At 51.0% G+C, this 20,901-nt stretch overlaps 1 protein-coding gene and 2 long non-coding RNA genes across 3 annotated transcripts; all 3 read right to left on the minus strand.

Annotated features, from left to right (window-relative positions):
• Positions 1-307: 307 nt before the first annotated feature.
• Positions 308-9,439, minus strand: LOC117007107 (C2 domain-containing protein 3-like). Its single transcript, XM_042779981.1, has 5 exons — positions 9,345-9,439; positions 7,614-7,799; positions 6,548-6,843; positions 5,825-5,929; positions 308-510 (listed from the first exon to the last, which is right to left on the minus strand). Exons 2-5 carry the CDS (start codon positions 7,677-7,679, stop codon positions 480-482), a joined length of 498 nt encoding a protein of 165 aa, XP_042635915.1. The 5' UTR covers positions 7,680-7,799; positions 9,345-9,439; the 3' UTR covers positions 308-479.
• Positions 9,440-10,599: 1,160 nt separating this feature from the next.
• On the minus strand, positions 10,600-14,393 carry LOC117007108. Its single transcript, XR_004420084.1, has 7 exons — positions 14,171-14,393; positions 13,565-13,642; positions 13,086-13,460; positions 12,586-12,691; positions 12,324-12,407; positions 11,328-11,459; positions 10,600-10,670 (listed from the first exon to the last, which is right to left on the minus strand). It is a non-coding gene; the product is annotated as an uncharacterized LOC117007108 (long non-coding RNA).
• Positions 14,394-19,036: 4,643 nt separating this feature from the next.
• Positions 19,037-19,727, minus strand: LOC117007111. The gene is made up of 2 exons (XR_004420088.1): positions 19,611-19,727; positions 19,037-19,142 (listed from the first exon to the last, which is right to left on the minus strand). It is a non-coding gene; the product is annotated as an uncharacterized LOC117007111 (long non-coding RNA).
• Positions 19,728-20,901: the final 1,174 nt, after the last annotated feature.

Genomic DNA, 20,901 nt, shown 5'->3' on the forward strand with positions numbered 1-20,901 from the left:
TGGAAAATGCATCCATTTCCTACTTAACAGCAACAGTGCTTTCTCCCTGATCTCAGCCTGAGCTGCCCACAGCCATGAAAACCACCTTCCTCTCCTGATCTCCACACTGGCCTAAAAACACTGTTACAGAAGCCAGCTACTTCCAGACCCAGATGGTGCGTGCAGGGGACAGTGTCTCTTCTCTTTAGGATCAGGGAAAAAGGGCAGAAGCACCTACAGAGCCCTCAAGTGCCTCTCTTGAGGCAGGAAACACCATGGATTATTAAAAATGGGGTAAAAATTATGCCCCTTTCACCCCACTGGTAGAAATGACAACAACATCCCAAAAAAAAACTGTACCTGTTCCATTTTCAGACTGAAGCAACAGTATATTCCTGGCTTCTAAGGCAGCAGGGACAACAGCACTGAAGGGAAATGTTTGGATAATCATGTCTTCACTTAAAGAGAACCCAATTGCTTCATCAAAGCCATCACTGCCCTCAATCAGGACATCCACCATATCCAGGACATCTAATAAGTGAAGAAAAAATTCTAAGCAGAGGATCCAGACTTACAGGAAAAACAACAGAGGTAGAATGCAACACTCCAGGAATATAAGGCGTCTTTGTAATTTCTCAAAAAAAAAAAAAATAAAAAAAGGATGAAAGCCACATTTGTCACACAATACAATGGTAAGTGCAACACAAAAAATCATGGCTGAACCTTCACTCTGCCTTTCAATGCTGCTGTCCAGCACAGAGAAGCTGTGGCTGCTCCTGGATCCCCGCAGGTGTCCAAAGCCAGGTTGGACCCTGGGGCTTGGAGCAGCCCAGCTACTGAAAGGTGTCCCTGTTCATGGCAGGGGTGGAAGTGGCTGAGCTTTAAGGAGCCTTTCCACCCAAACCATCCTGGGATTCCATGATTCTGTCACAGTCCCAGGCAGAAGCGCTAAATTTCCATTTTAGTTCAAAAAATGCTGCTGCAAGAGCATGAAGAGAGATTTCAAATACTGTTGAAGTGGCACAGCCACATCAGAAATTACTTTCAGGGGAAAAGCGGAAACTTTGAAATTCCACCTTCTACTTCTGATACCAAGTACACGTGGAGGGGCTGAATCCTGGAGGGTCCTCACCTCAACAGGATTTCTAGAGTTATCCATCCCCAGTTTGCTGATTAGGGCTAGAAAATGTAGCCCCAGGTCATGAAATTCTGTTTGTTGATGGGTTAGCCACACACCAGTCAATGTGAGAGACAGGGATGCTGATGGCTATCAGAGTCCTGTTTAAAACACAGCCACCTGGACCATGCTGGCTTTCTGAAACAGGTCTGCTGCCTTGTCCGTGTAGGGCTAGGGATTTGTCACCAGCTCCAGCAGGATCTGTCAGGAAAGGTGCAGACAAAGCTAAGTGCACTGGCTGGCGAGTGTAGGGGAACCATACGTTACTAAGAAGGACCGTGTGCTAGAAGTGGGTGCAAGCTGGGCAGGGTAGCTTGCAAGACGACAACTTCCTTATCACTCCTGCAGGATTTTGTCTGTAGAGCAGGTTCCTGCTCTAGAGGAGACACTGATGGGGAAAAGTTCACTGCAATTTGGCATCTAGATTGCAGAAGGGCCGGGCAGAAGCGCTGTCAAATGCAGTGGCACAACTGGATTTAAACCTTTTAAATGCTGGAAAAGCTGGAGTTTACTTCCGGTAAACCCCTGAGGCAACAGGGAGCGGTCACCTCGCTTTAAAAGGCAAATAAATGTCTTCTCCCATTCAATTCTGTCCCCGACAGTAGCAGAAAAAGGCGGCTCCGCCGTAAACCACGCCCCCCACTCGCGCTGTCATCCTTCTCAGCCACGCGTCCCTTTGCAGCCCCAACTCCCCGTCCCCCCTGCCCTCCATTGACAGACACCGCCCCGCTCTCTCCCGCCCCTCGCCCCCTCCCCACGCTCGGCAGCCGTGGAGCGACCCCGCCGTCCCCCTTGGTCACCGCCCAATCACCCAGGGCGGCACCGCCTCAGCAATGGCTGCAGTACCGCGCTGTGTCCACACGGCGGCGACACTGAGAGGGCACCGGCCCGGGGGTGGCTGCAGTACCGCGCTGTGTCCACACGGCGGCGACACTGCCGCCCAGCTCAGCCCGGGCTCGCGGGGCAGAGGAGGCAAAAAAAGCCACGAATGGAATAATCGCTTCCAAAATTCCTCCCAAATGAATGCCCCCAAAACGGCCGACCAAAACTAAAAAAATCTCTGCCTCTAACCAAATAACACCAATAAAACATTTCAACTGTATCTTTATATTTCTATTCTCATTTTTATATGTATTCCTTATATATTATGCTATTTGCATTATTTATATAGTATGTATTTCATAGAAATTTGTTACTCGTATTTGTTAATATGTTATATTTCGACAAATATATTGGTATTTTTATATTTTCATATTTTCATTTTTCTATTATTTATATCTCATTTATACTAGCTATATAACACCCCACCAATGATAGTGACAGACCTGAATAATTAGAGATCAATGGGAAGTTGTTCGGTGCACCAAAAGTGATAGAGAATGTCAGCTTGACTGGTGTCACACGCAGAGCTAGGACAATGGCCCTAAACACCCAAAAAGTTAAAGAAACCCTGAGCCACGCTGTGGCCAGACCCCATGGGGTGGTTTATCGAAAGCACCAGAAAGGAATGGGAATAATGGGAAGAACAATGGGAATGCCCTGGCCCTCAGCTTGGTCCCGTCTGCCCACACCACTGCCCTTGGGAAGTGCCGTTCTTCCTGGCTGGAAAGCCAGCAAACAATTTCTCCTTCATCCCTTAAAACTCTTCACGGAAAGCCTCTGTTCTCCCCACATTTCTCCTCAAACAACATCTATTCTCCTTCTGTCTCTCCGGTCCCCCCCCGAGTGTTTGGCTCCGCTGCTGCCCGCGCTTTGGCAATTAATATAATTGATGAATTAACGTGATTGATGCTGAGCCTGGCTGGGCGGGCGAGAGGCGCCGAGGGGCTCAGGCCAGGCCCGGCCGTGCCAGCGCCATGGCACGCTGCAGCTGCTCGTACGTCACAAACATCACCACGTTCCAGGAGCCCAGCCGCAGGAAGGACGGGACAAGCTGTGTCAGCAAAAGCAGCGCTGAAGGGGGAGTGCTGGGACATCCCCAAAGTCCCGCATGGGGGTTGGGATGTTTGGGATCTGTTTGCAGGTGCTCAACTCACCCCTTGTAGAGGCCGGCGGGGCCATCCTGCGTGAGCAGGGCCAGGAGGCAGCTCAGGACGTTGCTGTACTGCCCTGTACTACCCTGGCACTGGCCTTGCACCTTCTCCTGCTTTCCAGGTAGGAAATCAGGAAGATCCAGCAGACCAGAAGAAACAACACAACCAAGAATGTTTTGGCAGTTGCTGCCATCAGCATTTTTGGAACATATAAAGCCTGCTATTGTGAATCTGCCCAAGGCTGTGCTATTTCTAATTCACACTGAAGGCAAGTCTATGTATACACAAATATGAATTATTCTGTATAAAACTGGTCTCCACAGAAGTTTCTTATTCTTTTGGAATATTCCTAGAGGTGAGGGGGGGGGGGTGAAATATCCCAGTATTTAGAGACAGACTTTAGCCAAGGGCCTGGAGTGCCAGGACAAGGGGGAACAGCTTCCCACTGTCAGAGGACAGGGTTAGATGGGATATTGGGAAGAAATTCCCTGTGAGGGTGGGGAGGTGCCCAGACCAGCTGTAGCTGCCCCTGGATCCCTGGAAGTGTCCAAGGCCAGGCTGGACAGGGCTTGGAGTAGCCTGGGATGGTGGAAGGCATCCCTGCCCATGGCAGGGGGTGGAACAAGAGAAGCTTTGAGGTCCTTGACCACCCAAACCTTTCTGGGATTCTGGCATTTTATGGAAAAGTTTATTAAGGCTCTGATTTTTCAAACCTATCCTCAAGGCCACACTCAGAGCAGGTGAGCAGAGTGGAAGACAAGAGCTGGGAAGGACCTCAAGAACGGGAAGTGTTAGTTTGATGCAATGGAGAAAATAAGTGAAAAACAAAGAGGTTTTGTGAGGCCCTACAAAACTCTGATCCCTGGAAGGTGCTCACAACATCCATGCTGAGCCTGAGCTGCTGCAGCACCTCCTCAGGGCCCCATGAGCCGGGACAACACTTTTGTCTCAAATGCTGCCAGCTCCTTTGCTGTGACTGCCCAGCTCCACACCTCAGCACTGCTTTGTCATTCCAGGAAGGAAGATGGGGAAAGCAGGGAGTCAGACAAGCCAGGGAGAGGAGGCAGGAGCACTAGGAAGGCTAGGAGAGATGGCTGCCAGTTGCTAAGTGAGTGAGGGCTGTGGTGTCCCGAGGACAGCTCAGATTTCAGCCTTGCTGTCACACTTGGTGTTTGCTGACCTGTGCAGAACCAAACCAAATCCAGATTTAGAAGCTGATGTCCCCATTAAAAGCAAAACTATGAGGAAGCATTTTTTCCGACTCTATGTATTGGTAGCAGTGAAAAACTGGTTCTTCAAAGAGAATTTGATGCACAAGGCACAACGGAAGCCTGTCTCAGCACACGCTGCAAGTGCTGCAGCAAAGAATTAACGACAGCTAATCCTCAAATTAGGTACTTTAAGATCAAAATATTCACATAGCTCATTGCTAACATTTTACCTAATTTGTAATAACTTACAGGGCGGTAGTTCCAACCATTCAGCTCAGAGCTGCACAGAGGGGATTCAAGAAAAGCTGGTATTAGTATTACACCACAGGTGTCTGTGACTTCAGAGCTATCAGAGCCTGTCTGAGTCTGTTTTGATTCATCAGACAAGCTGTTCCCAGTGACACAAATGCTCCTGGAAGTGCTTGTCTCGTAGGTCACATGGAGAGGAACAAGGGCATCACCTTATCTGGGAGTGGTAAACAAAAAGCCCAGCTGCTGCACACCCACAGCAGAGCTGGGGCTGGAAAAGAATCATGGAATTCCAGAATGGTTTGGGTGGGAAGGGACCTTAAAGCTTATTTCATTTCAACTCCTTCCATGGGAAGGGACACCTTCCACTAGACCGGGGGCTCCAAGCCCCATCCAGCTTGGCTTGGAACATTTCCAGGGATGGAGTAGCCACAGCTTCTCTGGGCAACTCTGTGCCAGGGCCTCCCCACCCTCACAGGGAAGAATTTCTTCCCAATATCCAAACTAAATCTCCCCTCTTTTAGTTTAAAACAGTGTCCCCTTATCCCATCACTATCTGCCTGTGTAAAAAGTCACTCTCTTTTTAATAACCTCTCTTTATGAACTGAAAATAAATATGTAGATGTCGAAAAAACTGAGCCACAAACCTCTCACTGTAAATAAATCTTCATGACCAGAAAGCAAAACAAATTGTCGGCAATCCACAGCTTTGGTGCAGGAGGAGCAATCACTCAAGTTATTCTGCTACTCCCTGGGTCACAGAACCATTACAAGATACCTCTCCAGGAGCCCCCTACATTTTATCTTGATCTAAAAGAGATTAATTGAAACCATAATTACAAGTTAGAGTTCCTCAGAATTAGGCATGTCACCTCACATTAAAGCACAAAGTGTGGATGACAACCTGCGACTTCCACTGACCCTGATGAGCAGCATTTCCTGAGCACACTGAACAACTGGGTGATGTAAAGGCATAAGAATCACAGACAACGCAGGCATGGGTGTTAAAAACCATCCTCATGGAGAGAAGAGTTACTGGGAAGATCCCCCTGACACAATTTGAAAGCCATCACATTTAAGTTCAGTGCTGGCAGGCAAAGGAAGGGAGAAGTTCTGTTCCTGCTTTAAGGAGTGGACTAAATTGGACAATAAAGGAGAGGACATCCCATACTTACCCCTCTGGAGATGCAGAGGGATGAGAGGAAGTGCTGAGCAGTCTCATGGAGGTTTCCATCTCCTGGGGTGGAAGGAAGAAGTTGGGAACAACAACAGGATCAGATCTGAGCAGAGCTGTTAAGGAACAACCTTTGGCAGTACGCAGCTGCACGGAGATCCAGATGTGGAAAAAGCCTCACCTGTTAACAGGTCCCAAATAATAAATTTCATTTGTTTTAATCAATATTCCATTGTTCTAACACTTGGTTCTCTCACCTGGGACACCAACTTGTTTAAAACAATACCTCACAAACTTGTAGAGGACTTCATCCTGCAAAAATTCCAACACTTAATCCAAGATTCGTAATTTGTGCAAGAAACATTAGGAAGTATTTTAAAAGCAAAATAAAGCATGTTTCTTTTAATACAGGAGAAACACAAGAGTTTTAACACATGGATGGAAAAAAAAACACGGAGAGAAAATGCAAGAAGACATACCAGAACTACCCAAAATGAAGTGACTCTCACAAATCACAAAACTTATTGGCTACAAGTTTTAAGAAAGTCATCACCACTGTGAAACAGTGTAATGGGGTCCTCCAACACCTTCCCAGACCACCAGTTCTGGATTCATTTCCCAGGGAAGAGTTTCACATAGACAATTTCTCTGTCCTGAGGCCAGGGAGACTCTAACTAAGCAGAAGAATCATCAAATGCATGGAGTGTTTAAGAATAAAGGATACAAAGGGATTTTTGGTTTGATGGAGTTTTCTGAGCCTTCCACTGGGTCTTCACTGCTGTCATCAGGGAAGCTCTCACAGTTTCCTTCTGAGCCAGCTTGTGCTGATACACTCCCAACACAGTTCTCATCAGAACCACTTCCTTCTTTGCTTTGATGATCTCCATTTACAACCTCAGCATTTTCCTCCTCCTCTCTCTCAGTGGTTTTTCCACTGGTCAAACCCCTGTCTCCTGGGAATGGCAGCAGCTCCTCAGAGCCTGCATGGATCTCTACACTTCTCTTGATGGGTTCAGTGCTCTGTAAATGCACGGAGCAACAATTCAGCTTAAATCTGATTTATTAGGGGGTTTGGTAGAAAGTCCTAGATGTAATGATGGTTGGGAGCTAAACATGCACAGCTCTGCAAACACTGCTGATGTGAGCATGTTCTGCTCTGTTTCCCACTGACAAGGCCAGAAGAACAGAAATGCTGAGGAAAAACCAGAAGCATTAAGGATGAAGTTAATGGGAAAGGTTACAAATTCTTTAAAAAGCCACAATCCCTTATTTTTGCTTCCCAGTGAGCAGATGCTGTTAACTGCTTGCATCCTCTGAGAAGTGAGTTCACCAGTATTAGGTAAAGTGGGCAACAATTTTGAGGCAAGTCCTGCTCCAAGGGAATGGTGGGGGACATTTGGGAAAGGAGTCTGGAACAGATTGTAGAGGAAGGCATGTAAAAGAGCAGTAAAAACAGTTGCTAAGGATGAGAAGGGAAATAAAAAGAACAAAACCTTGGAGAATAAAGAGGCGGGGGTGGAAAAAAGGGAAGATCAAGGTGACAAAAGAATGGCAAATTCTGGCATAATAGGGATGTGCCCTTCAACTCCATCTCTTGGAAATGCTGCCACCCTGCAGGAAGCCATGGGCAGAAAAAGTAGGGAACAACTTTCCAACTGGCAGGAACTGAAGCTCTGGGCTCCAGTTTATTCTCTAGTCTGGTAAGTTATTTTAGAAGCATCAGCAGGGATTTGATTTCCTTGTCATTTTGCTCCTCACAGCAACAACTCACCATTGATTAGGCTGCTGACCTGAGACACCAACTGACTGGATTTTTCCAGAAGATGGCAGCCTTTGGGATCCACTTCTCTGCTCATCAAGCCCTGAGGGTCACTCTCACACTCCTCATGGCTTGGTTTGGATGTGCTGAAGTCAGGGAAAGACCTGGTCAGCTTCTCACTGAAGTATCTTTGAACCTCACCCAGCTCAAGTTTTTTCTGCAAGCAGTGGTAAGAAATTTGGTAAGACGGGGAAAATAAGCCTGTGGCAGTTGGGTTTAAGTTGGATCATTTTAGTCAACAACATGTAAATATACAAATAAAAGACCAAAGGCTTTTATTGAAAAGCAGATGAGCAGGTAAGTGTTGAAACTGCTCTAAGCAAGAGGATAACACTCCAGAAAAAGTCCTGACTTGGCTATGGAACTTAGGCTGCAAACCAAAAAAGAGCTAGTTCTAAACTTACTTAATCAAAAGACTTGGATTTGAGATGACCTTCCAATAAAAGTCAAAGTCAAGGATATTACTTGACTTGTGGTTGAACTTGATAAAAATCGGAGGATTTCTCTGTGTTTATGACCTAGGGATTTTAAGATACATCGCTTGTGGTAGCACGGGAAGGGATGAAATACCTCAGGAAATCTTTCACTCCTCTATTCCTACACATAATAAATACTGCTCTTCTAAATTTATACCTCATTTAAACCTAGAATCTAGTCCAGAGAACAGTATTTCTAGCAAGAAGAAAAACATGCTGATGGGAAAGGATATACTGCCCCATGCACCCCAGAAATGCTCACAGCCTTTTCCTTGTACCCATGGAAGTCACCAGAAGGGACTATTGCCTTCACAGCAGTAGCAGAATGTTCTGCTGTGACAGCAGCAGCAGAATGGATAAATCCAAGCATTCCCTCCAGCTCTGGAAACACTGCTGTGGCTGCTCCCCTCCAACAGCTCACCACACTGCTGCAGCATCTCAGTCCTGCTGCGGAGCACCCCACCCAGCCCCAGATTTTCCATCCCCTTCATCGGTTATTGCACTGTGTCCCCTTCTCTTCCTCCAATGGGTGAAACTAGTTCTTCAAATGTCCACAGGAACGTCATTTAGCATTTCAGATTTATACCAAAATCAAGTCAGTGGGGCTGGTAGGGAGCTTTCCACGCCTGCTGGCAGCTCCCAAGCCAGTTGTTCAGATCCCATAGTGGGGCCCACAGTCCATCTAAACTTCAAAGACACACACAGGAAAAGGATCGTCTCTGTAAGCTAAATAAACAGATCATGAACTAAAACACTCACTCATTTGAAGGGGCAGAAAGCAGAATTACTGCAGGATATCTGATAGCCTTACTCCTGTAATGTGCAACACCACAGCATTTCACCAGCTGTCATTCACTGCTCATGGACAGAAATTAAGGTAAAATCAAGGGGATTTATGCTAATTTTAACTTACAAAAACAAAACCAGATACAAACACAACCCTTATTCTTATCAGGGCCTGGAGAAAGACCCTGCCTGTTTTAACAACGGCATCATTTAAATCCTAATTTACAAGGATGCAAACCAGGAAGCATCAATGACAAGGGAAAGAACATCTAGGCTGTGTCAAAAGGAATCTGTCCCAGGATTGCTACCTCCTGCACCTCCCTCTCACTGGGAAAGGGAATACCCACTACTTTTTAAGCCCACACACAGTGGACACACTTGGACAGAGTGTACCGTTTTTCCAGTAGAGTCAATTTGCTTTAGAGTGGTCTTTCTGAGACCTGAGAATAACCAGAAAGGTTGTCAGCCTGTGGGCTTATCACTCCAGAGCGGGAACGCTGACTTCCTCTGACAAGGAATTCAACATCTGCTTGGACAAGTTTGCAGAATTACTGGGACATGCTGGAAAGCTGACCTTCACCTAGGATCAAAAGGAAAAAGGAACACTGCATGTGAGTCTTTCACAGCAAGAAAATAAGAGAAATTACGATGTTATCCGGCTGATCTAACAAAACCTCAGGCTTTCTAAATAGCTTTAAATATTCAAATTATTTCCCAGCACTGAGCCAAAGTAGCATTTGACAACACTTTCATTTCAGACACTTTTGTTATCGCCCCCCATACTATCAAAGAATAAAGTGATGGAAAGTAGGGTAAGGGTTGCATTACATGTCTGTAACACACCCCAGCATATCTGGAAGAATACAGAAAAACCCAGAAAAAATGGTCAATATCCCAGAAAAACAGATTCCTGACAAATTAGATGTCTCCTAACCAACTAAAAGTTGAATCTACTGTATGTTTTTGAGCACCAGCTGTCACCCCAAGCAGCAAATACAGCTATGCCATGCTCCCAGACACCCAAATGCACAGAATAGCCTCCTAAAAAACTGCTGAACACCCATGAAGCAACAACATACAGGATACATAGCACATATACACTGACAGGAATGCTGCAACACAGCCTTGAAATAGGGCTTGGAAGTGGGCCCGAGGTCCAGGACAATCCTGTCCAATAGGGGAATATTATTTGGAATACCTCAGTTATGTTTAGCTAAAAATGGCCCTGCAGGACAGTGAAAGCCCAGGGCAGGGACAGGGATTGCCAGGAGAACCACTGTGCACACTGGATACACAGACAGCTGAACTTCAATATGTAAAAAGAAAGAAATAAAAGTATTTGGCTACAACTGCCTGGCCACACTTCAACCAACCGCAGCAACAACAAAGAGCACGTGAAGGAAGCAGTTAGGGATTTCCTTCAGCAGGAAAACCCAACCTCTAAAGCATTGTCAAAATAAAACCAGGGAGGATATGGATGAACCAAATCTTGGAAGATGAACTAATGGGGAAAAGGAGGATGCCAAGGGCCAGGAAATCAATAGGTATGCATCTCCAGCATTCTTCAAGGCAAAAAATAGCATTACAATTCTACTCTTCAATTCACTTAACAGAATTTATTCGCCTTGCATGAAATGTAAGCAATCTAAGAAAGGGGATGAAGAAAACACAGTCCTCTTAGTACTGCACTACAAACTTTACCTGCTTTATGCCACACTTTGAAGATTAAGGTTTGCTGTGGATCCAGGAGAAGCCCTTTGGATAATCTGTTAAGAACAAAACCCTTTGCTTTATGCAAAGAAGGAAAGAGCAGTAAAATGCTTCTGAAGTTTCAATGCCATTTGATCCACCCAGAGAAATCCCTTTCTTTCTGTATTGATGGGGGCAGGAACTAAACAAGCCCCAAAACTACTGAGCCTCAAAGCATAACACATCTCTACACAGTCTGGGCTTCTGCTTATTCAAGAAGTACTTCCCTCTCCTCACTCTTGCTGTACATTTAAAAGATAGGACCAAAAACTATGAAGGAACAGAAATACAGTTGACTTCATGACTCAATAACACAGTGACAGCAAAGAACTAGGGTTATGGTTCAAAGTTGTAATGCTTGAAGTTCATTCTAGGAAAAAAAAAGTTTAAAAAGGAAAAATGAAGTGTTGAATGTAGAACAGTTTTTAAGTGTCTGAAGGGATTCAAATATTAGCAACACAGGAGGAAACAAGATTGGATCACACAGGTTAATTCCTGCATACTGCCAAGTATGACTTGATCTGCTGAGGGTCCTCAAAGCAGACAATCTATCTGTTTTAATTTAAGCTCAGATATGCAGGTCTGGGCTAAAAGACCCCCAAACCACACATCCTTTTCACACCTGGGCTGGCTGTCAGACCCAGCAAGTGTCTGTGTGAATCCCCATCTCTCACCTTGCTTGCTGCTGAAGTCCCAGACTGGTGAGTCTGTATTTTCTGTCACTGGAATGGTTACTGGAGCATCTGCACCAGCAAATGACACACAGCTACTGGGGGCTGCTACTTCACGTTCTGCCAAGGGACTTCCTGAAACGATACAGAATTAAATACAGATTTCTACATTAATAACAGCAACATCTGAAGGCAGTTCAGCAATCAAAACCACATAATTAGCAAAGAAATGCACCATCTAGAAAACACCCTTTTCACTGGTGGAGCTGATAGCATGTTATATTTGCAATGGAAGCAAATATTATACAAACCCTTTACTGAACAGAAACTAGAATATTCAAGGGAGAAACAGAAAAACCATTTGCCCAAGATCATCTAAGAAGCCAGTTAAAGCTAGGAATAAAATCCAGGTCCAGTGACCCCAAGCATAGAAATATTCCAGTGCTTGAGCTACTCTGTCACCTGGGCAGCACAAAGATTGTTCTCTGTGCAGCGTCCAGATTTGGGGTTCCCTGTCAGATTTGCTGGTTCCCATGAATTATCCCACAGTCCCAAATTCCCTGTTCTATTCCCACTGCCATAACTTCACAGTGCCTCATGGAGTGTGGATATTCCCATGCAGCTGTGCCAGAAACCAGTAGAGCTTCCAAGGAAGCTCAGCAGCACTGAGACAGGTGAATATTCCAAACAATTTGCTGTTTAAAACCCTCATCCCCCAGCCCCACCCATGTCCCTGGGGACTCTTGACAGAGTTGCCTGGAATTCAGCTGGTTTAACCCCCATAGCTCGGGCTCCAGGTGCTGTTTCCAAGCAGGAGAAGGCAGGGCTGGAGGTGCTCCCAGCCCGTTCCAAGGCGCGGCCCCTGTGCCCGCAGGAGAACAACTCTCCCTGCAGAAGGCTGAGTTCTTTTCAGAGCCTCAGCAGTGGCCTCTGCAAGTTCTTTCCCCTCAGGAAAGGGGTGCACATCCCTGCCTCCAGCACGCCTCCAGTGGGACCCACCTGCAAAACCTTTCCATCCCTTCTGCACTTCCAGCTGGCTCCCTGAAAAACTCCCACTTTCATCCACACAAAACTTCACCCCACCTGTGATATATGTTATAATTCGTGTTTATATAAAAGGATTGTATGAAATAAAATAAAATAAAAAGAATCTCTTAAACACCAAGCACCCGGGGCCATAGACAACGACCGTAATTAGCATATCAACAGACCTAGCCCGGTGATCTCCACCACAGACAGAAAGAGATCATCTATAAAATACCTGCCAAAGTACCCATCACCTCCGATGGCTCCCATTAGCGAGAAGACAGCACTTCATTACACATGGATATGGAGCAGACAAAGCCTTCATCAGCATGCAGGAAGGCCTTTTGTCCAGGGCAGCACCAGAAAAGGATTTAATTTAAATATGAGAATTTGTTGCAGAAACAAAGGAAACTCTCGAGAAAAAACTGTATAAAGTTGGACTCTCCGAAATAGCAGGGTGTGAACACAGGGAAATCTGATGCAGTAGAGGTCAGATCAGCGTGTGTATCCACCCAGTGGCGACCCGGGCTCGGCGCTGTCGTGTTTTCGCTTGTGGCGTCCCAGGACCGTATTTTCGGTCGCAAAAATAAAAATTGCTGTTTTGCTATTTAATTCGACTTGATTTGGTTATTATCTATAACACCACCTAAACCTTTGATTTTAAGGTATCTCTGCAGGCTGTTGGTTGGGATTTAATATCTGCGAGGGAAGGGTTTTGGGGTGGTTGGGACATACCTGGCAGCTGTGTTGGAGCTCTGGGAGATCAGAACCAGGAATCGCTGTCTGAGCTCCTCTGTAAGTGGCCTGTGCTGCCATCAGCAGGAAATGCCAGCTGTGCCTTGCGGTGCTTTTGGGCTCTCGGTGGTCTCTGTCCAGGCTGAAGCATCTCCAGGTGCCCATTCAGAGCAGCCCCTGGCCCAGGAGCCACGGGCAGCCCTCGAGCCGTGTCTGTGCCAGCGCTGCCTGGGCAGCCCAGTGTCCGTCCCTGGGACGTGCTTGGCACAGGCAGGACACCGCAGGCACAGGCAGGACACCACAGAGCCAAAGAGCAAGAGGTGCTGTTGCCTTCCAGGGACTCCTGGCCTCCTCCTGCCCCACACTGCCAGCCAGCTGGGACACACAGAAACACCAAGGAACATTGCTGGCCGCCGTGCAGCTTTGGGTCACAAAAGCAGCCTCAGCAGTTGCCATCGTTTTGGCCTGGCAATACTCACCTGCAGGAAACCTACGGACTTGAGACTCAGATTTAGGATTCCCCTCAACTCCAGTGTATCTTTAGCATATCCTGCGATCTGGAAGTAAAGAGGAAAATTCTCAGTTGAATTTCTATAAATGAGGTTTTGCCACTGCAGAGCTTTTTTAGGTGTCAAAGCAGGGGGAGGGGGAGCGGGAGCCTCTCCCCTGGCAGGTATTGGAGAAGCAGCCCGAGCGGAACCGTGCCCGGCTCCTGCCGTGCTCCAGCCCCGCTCGTTCCACAGGGGTACGGGCCCGGGGAAGGGGAGCCCGGCGCTGCACCCGCTGGGGCTCTGCCCACCCGCGGGGTGCCGGCGGTGCCGCGGGATGGGAGCGCCGGGATTTGGGGCTCCAGGGCCGGCACGGCGGTCACGGAGTCCCGGGCGGTTCCAGCAGCGATCCACCATCTGCACGAGGAGATCCCGCCGCCGTTCTCTCAGGCACAGCTACCGGCAGAGCCCCGGCTCCCTGCGGCAGGAGAGGGATCGTACCCGGAGTCCCAGCCCCGCTGCGGCCGGAGCGGGAGCGGCAGCGCTGGGAACCCCCGGCGGACACCGACAAAACCCAGAACCGAGCCCGGGTCCCACCTGAGCACTTCGGGGCTCCGTGCAGCACCGGGAGCAGCCCCCGGGCTGGGTTCGCGCAGCGCTCCGAGAGAAGGTCCAGCCGCATCCCAGGAGCATTCCCACGTGGAGAGGGCCGGCAACGGCTCCGCCGCGATTTAAGGCCGAGGACGGGGCGGGGGCTGCACAGGTGCGCGAGGCCCAGAGCGCCTGCGCGGGGCGGGGCCTGCACAGGTGCGCAGGGCTCAGAGCGCCTGCGCGGGGCGGGGCCTGCAGTTTCGCGAGGCCCAGAGCGCATGCGCGGGGCGGCGCCGAGGGGGACCAGGCGGCGCCGAGGGGGACCAGGCGGCGCCGCTCGTTTGTCTGGCGATTTATTTAATTTTTTGTGTGTCTGTTCACGCTGCAGAGCGACGCGACGCCCTCTGCTTCCCCCGGAACCCACTCATTAGCAGGGGGTCCTGGAGAGGCGCCCAGGGGACGGATCCCCTCCGGAGAGGAGGGTCCAGGTGGATTGACCCCCTCCTAAACCAGCCCCCGAGGAGCGGGCCGACACACTAACCCTTCCCCAAGTCCTCACTCTGCCTCGAACCTACTAAGCCTGCCCTTCTTAGGGCAGCTCCAGTTCCCTTCCAACCCAAGCCATGCCGTGGTTCCATGATCCCACCTGGAGCGTGGATTCTGCAGGAAAGCCCCTGGCACAGGGACCCCTCCAGGGGTACCCCCAGAGCGGGACAGGGGGCACAGAGCCGGGTCTGTCCTCCCCGCCGCTCTCCTCTCCCGCCGCCCCCGGCACGGAGCCGTGTCCGGGGCTCTGAGGATGCGCCGAGCCCCGTCTGGCCCCCGCCGTGGCAGGAGGGGCTGTGCATGGGTTGTTCACGCCTGGGTGGTTCGCGTGTGGGTTGTTCACGCCTGAATTGTTCACGCCTGGGTGGTTCGCGTGTGGGCGCTTTCACGCGTGGGTTTTTCACACGTGGGTGGTTCACGCCTGGGTGTTTCAAGCGTGGGTTTTCCATGAGTGGGTTTTCCACACGTGGGAAACCCACGCGAGTTTTTCCACGCGTGTTTTTTCCACGCGAGTTTTTTTCACGCGTGTTTTTCCACGCGAGTTTTTCCACGCGTGTTTTTTCCACGCGAGTTTTTTTCACGCGTGTTTTTTCCACGCGAGTTTTTTTCCACGCGTGTTTTTTTCCACGCGTGTTTTTTCCACGCGAGTTTTTTTCCACGCGAGTTTTTTCCACGCGAGTTTTTTCCACGCGTGTTTTTTCCACGCGAGTTTTTTCCACGCGAGTTTTTTCCACGCGAGTTTTTTCCACGCGAGTTTTTTCCACGCGAGTTTTTTCCACGCGAGTTTTTTTCCACGCGTGTTTTTTCCACGCGAGTTTTTTCCACGCGAGTTTTTTTCCACGCGTGTTTTTTCCACGCGAGTTTTTTTCCACGCGAGTTTTTTTCCACGCGTGTTTTTTCCACGCGTTGGAAAGGCACGCGAGTTTTTTGAATGCGTGGGGAACCCACACGAGTTTTTTCATGCGAGTTTTTCCACGCCAGTTTTTTCACGTGGGTGGTTCACACTTAGCAGCTCAACTGAGGGTGGTTCACTCGTGGGTGGTTCACCTGTGGGTGGTTCACCCGTGGGCTGCTCACCTGTGGGTGGCTCACCGGTGGGCAGCTCACCCGTGGGTGGTTCACCCGTGGTCAGCTCACCTGTGGGTGGGTTCACCCGTGGGCGGTTCACCCGTGTGGCTGCTCACCTGTGGGTGGCTCACCCGTGGGCAGCTCACCTGTGGGTGGTTCACGCGTGGGCGGGGCATTGCTGGAAAAGCGCCCGAGTTCCCGGCAGCCCCATCCCCTCCTCCTGCTGCCAGCGCCTGCCAGCTTTGTCTTGCCGACGCTGCCGAGCCAGCGGGGAGCTCTCCCTCAACGCTGCGGATCGCTGTCCGGACACCCCAGGATGCCAGAACAAAGCACACCCCCAAAATCCCCCATCCCCAGCGCTGGCTGCTGCCAGAAACCGCCCCAGTAACCCCAGAGACCCCCAGGCACAGCCGAGGGGTTCAGCCCCTTCCCCGAAGTTCACCCAGGGCGGAGCATTGCCCAGAGGATCCCGGCTGCATGCTCTGCCCGCCCCCGCCTTGGCCAGGTGGGCACCGGGACACGCTGGGTGCCGTGGGCAGGATCTCCCTGCAGCTTCCTCACCGCACCGGCAGTGTCACCTTCCAGCACAGCACCAGCCCCAAACCTGCCTCGGGTGTGGCTGCAACCTCGGGCTCCTCCTGGCAGCCAGGGATGAGCTGGGTCAGGGCAGGTGAGCAGCGCCTGGGCTGTCCCAAAGCGCACACAGATCCCTCACGGGTGGGATCCAGGGCTGCATCCCCGCATTCCCACGATGGGAGATGTGTCTGAGCTCACAGCCCTCAGCCAGGGATCAACCCCGACACCAGGAGCCTGCCTGGCACACGGAATGTCCCTTGCGCGGGTGCCATCCCTTGCACAAGGAGCAGTCCTTGCTCTGGGAACTCCCCTGCGCTGCTCAACTCCCCAGAGCTGCTCTGCCCCGTGTCTCCGGCCGCCCCGTGTCCCAGCCGCGTGGGAGGAAGGTCCCTCTTGCACAAGCAGGGATGGCTGGGGCTGGAGTTGAGCTGCACAGGAGGAGCAGGGTTTGTCCAGCCAGGCACAGAATCCCCTCTGTGCCCGTGAGTGGGGTCTGGGGGCTCCCCAGGAGGGGACGGCAGCCCTGGGTGCTGTGCTGCCCAGGTGCGTCAGAGGAGTCACCCACCTGCAGTGCCAGCTGCTCTGGGGACACTGTGAGGGGACAGAGAGTGACTGTGGCTCAGCAGCAAGGCCACCAGTGCAGCCCAACCCTCCCAGTGCAAGGGGGAGCAGCAGGGACCCCAAAACCTGCACAACGCTCCTCTGGCAGCCCCTGGCCTGGGATGTGGCTCCCAGGTGCTGTGACAGGGACTGTGCAGCCCCTGGCACTGACCTGGTGTTGTGCTGAGCCCGCCCCAGCCCCAGCTGGTGACAGCTGATGAAACCTGAACGCCTCACCTGGATTTTCCTGCCAGGCCTGAAGGGCAGAGCAGGAGAGGGCGGCTGTGACCCAGCCCAGGAGAATCCCCAGTGCCAGGGCTGCTGCTGGCAGGGGTGTCCTGTCCCACCCCCCATTTCCCAGCAGCTCCAGCCCCCTCTGCGACGGGGACATGCAGGACACGGCCAGCACAGCTCCCTGCACCCTTCTGGGCTCCACCCAGCACCTCTGGCACCCCAGGTCCTTCCCTGGTGCCACAGGGCTGCCACAAGCCCAGTGGGGCAGCAGGACACAAGGACACGTGGCACTGGCCCTTTCTGTGGCAGAGCAAGGTGCCAGAGAGGGGACACTCTTGTCCTCAGCATGGTTATCGGCATCTCCCTCGGCTCAGGCCGGGTGCCACGGCCCTGCCAGGCTGGTGCTGGCTCACCCATAGGCACTGTGGGGGCTGTGCTGTGCAGAAACCCCAAAATGGCCACGGACCTCCCCGGGCATCCACACCCCTAAATGCCCTCAGGCCTCTGCACAAAACCCCACTGAAAACCCCCAAACCCCCAGAAACGCCAAGGGGAGGCTCCAATTGCTTCATCCGAGTCCTCCCCAGAGCCCCCGAGGTGCAAAGTCAGAGGGTATGAGCACCACGTGCACCCACTGGGGCTCTCCGGGGGTTTCAGTCCTGGGTTCTCCTGGGGGGGCTGTGCTGGGCCAGGCACCAAGGAGGGGGGGAATGAATTGTCCCCTGGGATCCTTCCCCCAAAGGCTGTGGGGGTGCCAAGTGCAGGGTTCAAGTCCAGAGGTTTGAGATCAGCAGAGCTCCTCTCGCCCTCTTTAGTTTGGGGTCTCTGTGTCACCGCTTGTCCCCATGTCCTGGGGGAGCCACGAGTGGAGGGGCCGGGGTTTGGCACGGCAGGAGCCCCTCACCCAGGACCCGCTGGAGTCCAGCAGCAGGTCCGGAGTGGCCCCCATGGGAGCCAAGGGTGATGTCAGCACAGCCCGAGCCCCCCCCGAGGAGTCTGTGACACTTTGGCCAAGGAGGGGACCTGACCTTGGCATCCAGCTCCGGTGCTGCCCAGAAAGCAGAAAACCCCTGGGGCTGCTCCCCCTCCTCCTCCTTGCTGCTTTTTCCTTTTCTCTTACTGTCTTGGGGCTTTTCTTTTCGTTTCTTTTTTTCCCCTAATTTTTCCCCCCTCTACCTGTTGGGTTTTTTTTTTCCTTCTGTTTAAATATCAAACGAAAGAGGAAAACCCAGCGATGGGAGCTCTGGAGCCGGGGGCCAGGCTGCTGGGAGGGCAATACAGGGTCCCGGGTGGCTGCTGGGGGCATTGCCGGGGGTCTGGGGGGTGGGAGTCCTGCTGGCTTTGGGGCAGAACAGGCAGCCCTGCTGCGTGGAGGTGCTGTGGGAGAGCGGGGTGTGCTCGGGCTCGCCCGAATCGCTCTCTGTAGCTGTAAGCCTGTGCCCGGGAGATGCCCTTCTGGTGCCCTGGGTCCACCTCGTACTCGCTGTCACCGCCCTGTAAAACGGGATGGAGGATGCGGTGACAACCCCAAAATTCAATAGGGTCAGGCTCTGATCCAGCAATAGGATGTGAGCTGGACCAGGGGAGTTTGGGAGGAATTCCCACATGAAAAGGGAGGCCGGGCACTGGAAGGGGCTGCCCGGGGAGGTTTGGGGTCCCTGGAGCTGTCCTGGACTCAGGGCTCTGGGCTGGGGACAAGGAGGGGATGGACACAGCTTGGATTCGGTGATGTCAGAGCTCTTTTCCAGCCTAAACGGTTCTGTGATTTCCTGTTGCTTTCCCAGTGCTCTTTAGGGAACGCTGGCAAGCACATCCCCAAAGTATTTAAAGGCTGGGACGGCTGCAGCATCACTGGGGGGTTTCTGCCTCTTGCTAAAACAAAATAAAACCTCATACATAGTAACAGAACATAATCGTCCTTCTAGACCACAACAGTTGATGACAGTTCGATTTCCTGCATAAATAAAATGAGAAGAAAATCAGAACCCATAAAACATAACCCTTATCCACCGCACACAACTTTCGGCTCACCTGCCACCGCTCTTGTCTCGAGTGCCCAATTACACCACGGCTCTCTGTGCTCCCCAGGAACCTCAAATATCGCCCTGCCTGACAAAAACCCCGGTCCCTGGCCGTTCTGCGCCCAAACTTTGGTGATGAACTTCACCGCGCAGACCGGCCGGGACCCAGGAAAAAAAACTCCAGCCAGGGAGGAAATTTAAAAAAAAACCTGGCTGGGGAATTTTTATTCTAAATTTAAAATTGGTTGAAAAGCCTGAAAGGCAAAACTCCTATGCACAAAATTACAACCGGTCACCATGCACACTCGCACAGGCATACGCTAGCGGTGGCAGACGGACACAAACTCTCACACACAGACTGTCACAAAATCTTCAGCTGGTAAGCGGACTGCAACCCTTACCTGAAACGGTACACTGAACAGGATGCTTGACCGCATCTTCTGGTTGCTGGTCCTCGACATCGAGGGATAGGTTCCATGAAAGGTGGCAGCTGAGAACTGGAAATCTGCCTCGGGGACCTGCGAGACAGAAGCGGGAGGTCAGTGAGTGGTTACCTGAGAGCTAAGAGACATCCCCACACTTTTCTACCCAAAACCCCAGGTAAACTGCAGGTAAAAAGAACTTAGAACAAAATTTAAAGCCCAGCATAATAGCTGGGCAGCCCCAAACATCTTGAGTGAATGCGCAGATCTGATCTAGAGTCCAACACCACCCCACAGTACAAAACACAAGTCCTTGCGCCTTGTCCTATCTTGACTATGCATCAGGGCAGAGCAGCTCCAGACCAAATGCGTGCAGGCACCCGTGACACAGGACATGACAAACGAGGGGAGGACAGGGGGACGAAAAAAACTCAGCAAGAAGGACCACGAGGACTGAGAGAATGCAAAATGAGATCACCGAGGGAAGACTGACAGCAAGCTGACAAGGCTGGAAAAAGATGCCAGCAGAATGATTTGCCCCAAGAACTGCAGAGATGGCTGCCTGAGAATCCTCCTCTTATCTTCCCATTCCTCTAATTCCTCTTCTCTTGTAATGGATCCTTCAGGTGCATAGCTGGCAATACAGCACAGAGCAAGACCTTAAGAGATGAGACTGGATGCTTTCCAAAAGAGAAGAGATTCAGATGCCTGTTCAAGCTCCTGAGACCAAGGTTCGATGGCACCAGAGCCAGGATGATGAATGCAGAGAGCACAAGATGTTATGGATGAGCCCAGGGTTTCTGATAGGCCCCACAAAGGGCTAAGGCAAGAGACAGGCAATATAACACACACAGAAGACACAGACTGCACAAGAGACAAGTGACATGACACCCAGAGGAACTGCTCTGCCCTGTGCAAATCAGCATGGGGATCAAATTGAGACTCTTCCCCTTATGCAGCCTGAGGGGCTGCTTCTTGGACATCCCCAGCTCCAAAGCTGCCTCAAAAATCCCTCCTGAAAATTCCAGAGCCAGCATCCTGCTCCCATCCCCTCTGTGGGTTGGAGCCCTGCACTTATCTGTCAGAGATCCAGGTATGAGAATCCATGCGAGGTGTGCAGTAAAAAAGCTTCACCATCTGGGAAATTCCTGCCATCACTGGGCTGTTGTCCCTTAGTCAGCTACAATAAAGAAAACCAAACATCAGTGCATGCTCTGAGCAGCATACAGGCCAAAACCTGATAATTTCACAACTCACCATCTCCCAAGAA

This window comes from Catharus ustulatus, chromosome 25 (genome assembly GCF_009819885.2).
Source record: "Catharus ustulatus isolate bCatUst1 chromosome 25, bCatUst1.pri.v2, whole genome shotgun sequence".
In the NCBI taxonomy this organism is placed as follows: domain Eukaryota; kingdom Metazoa; phylum Chordata; class Aves; order Passeriformes; family Turdidae; genus Catharus; species Catharus ustulatus.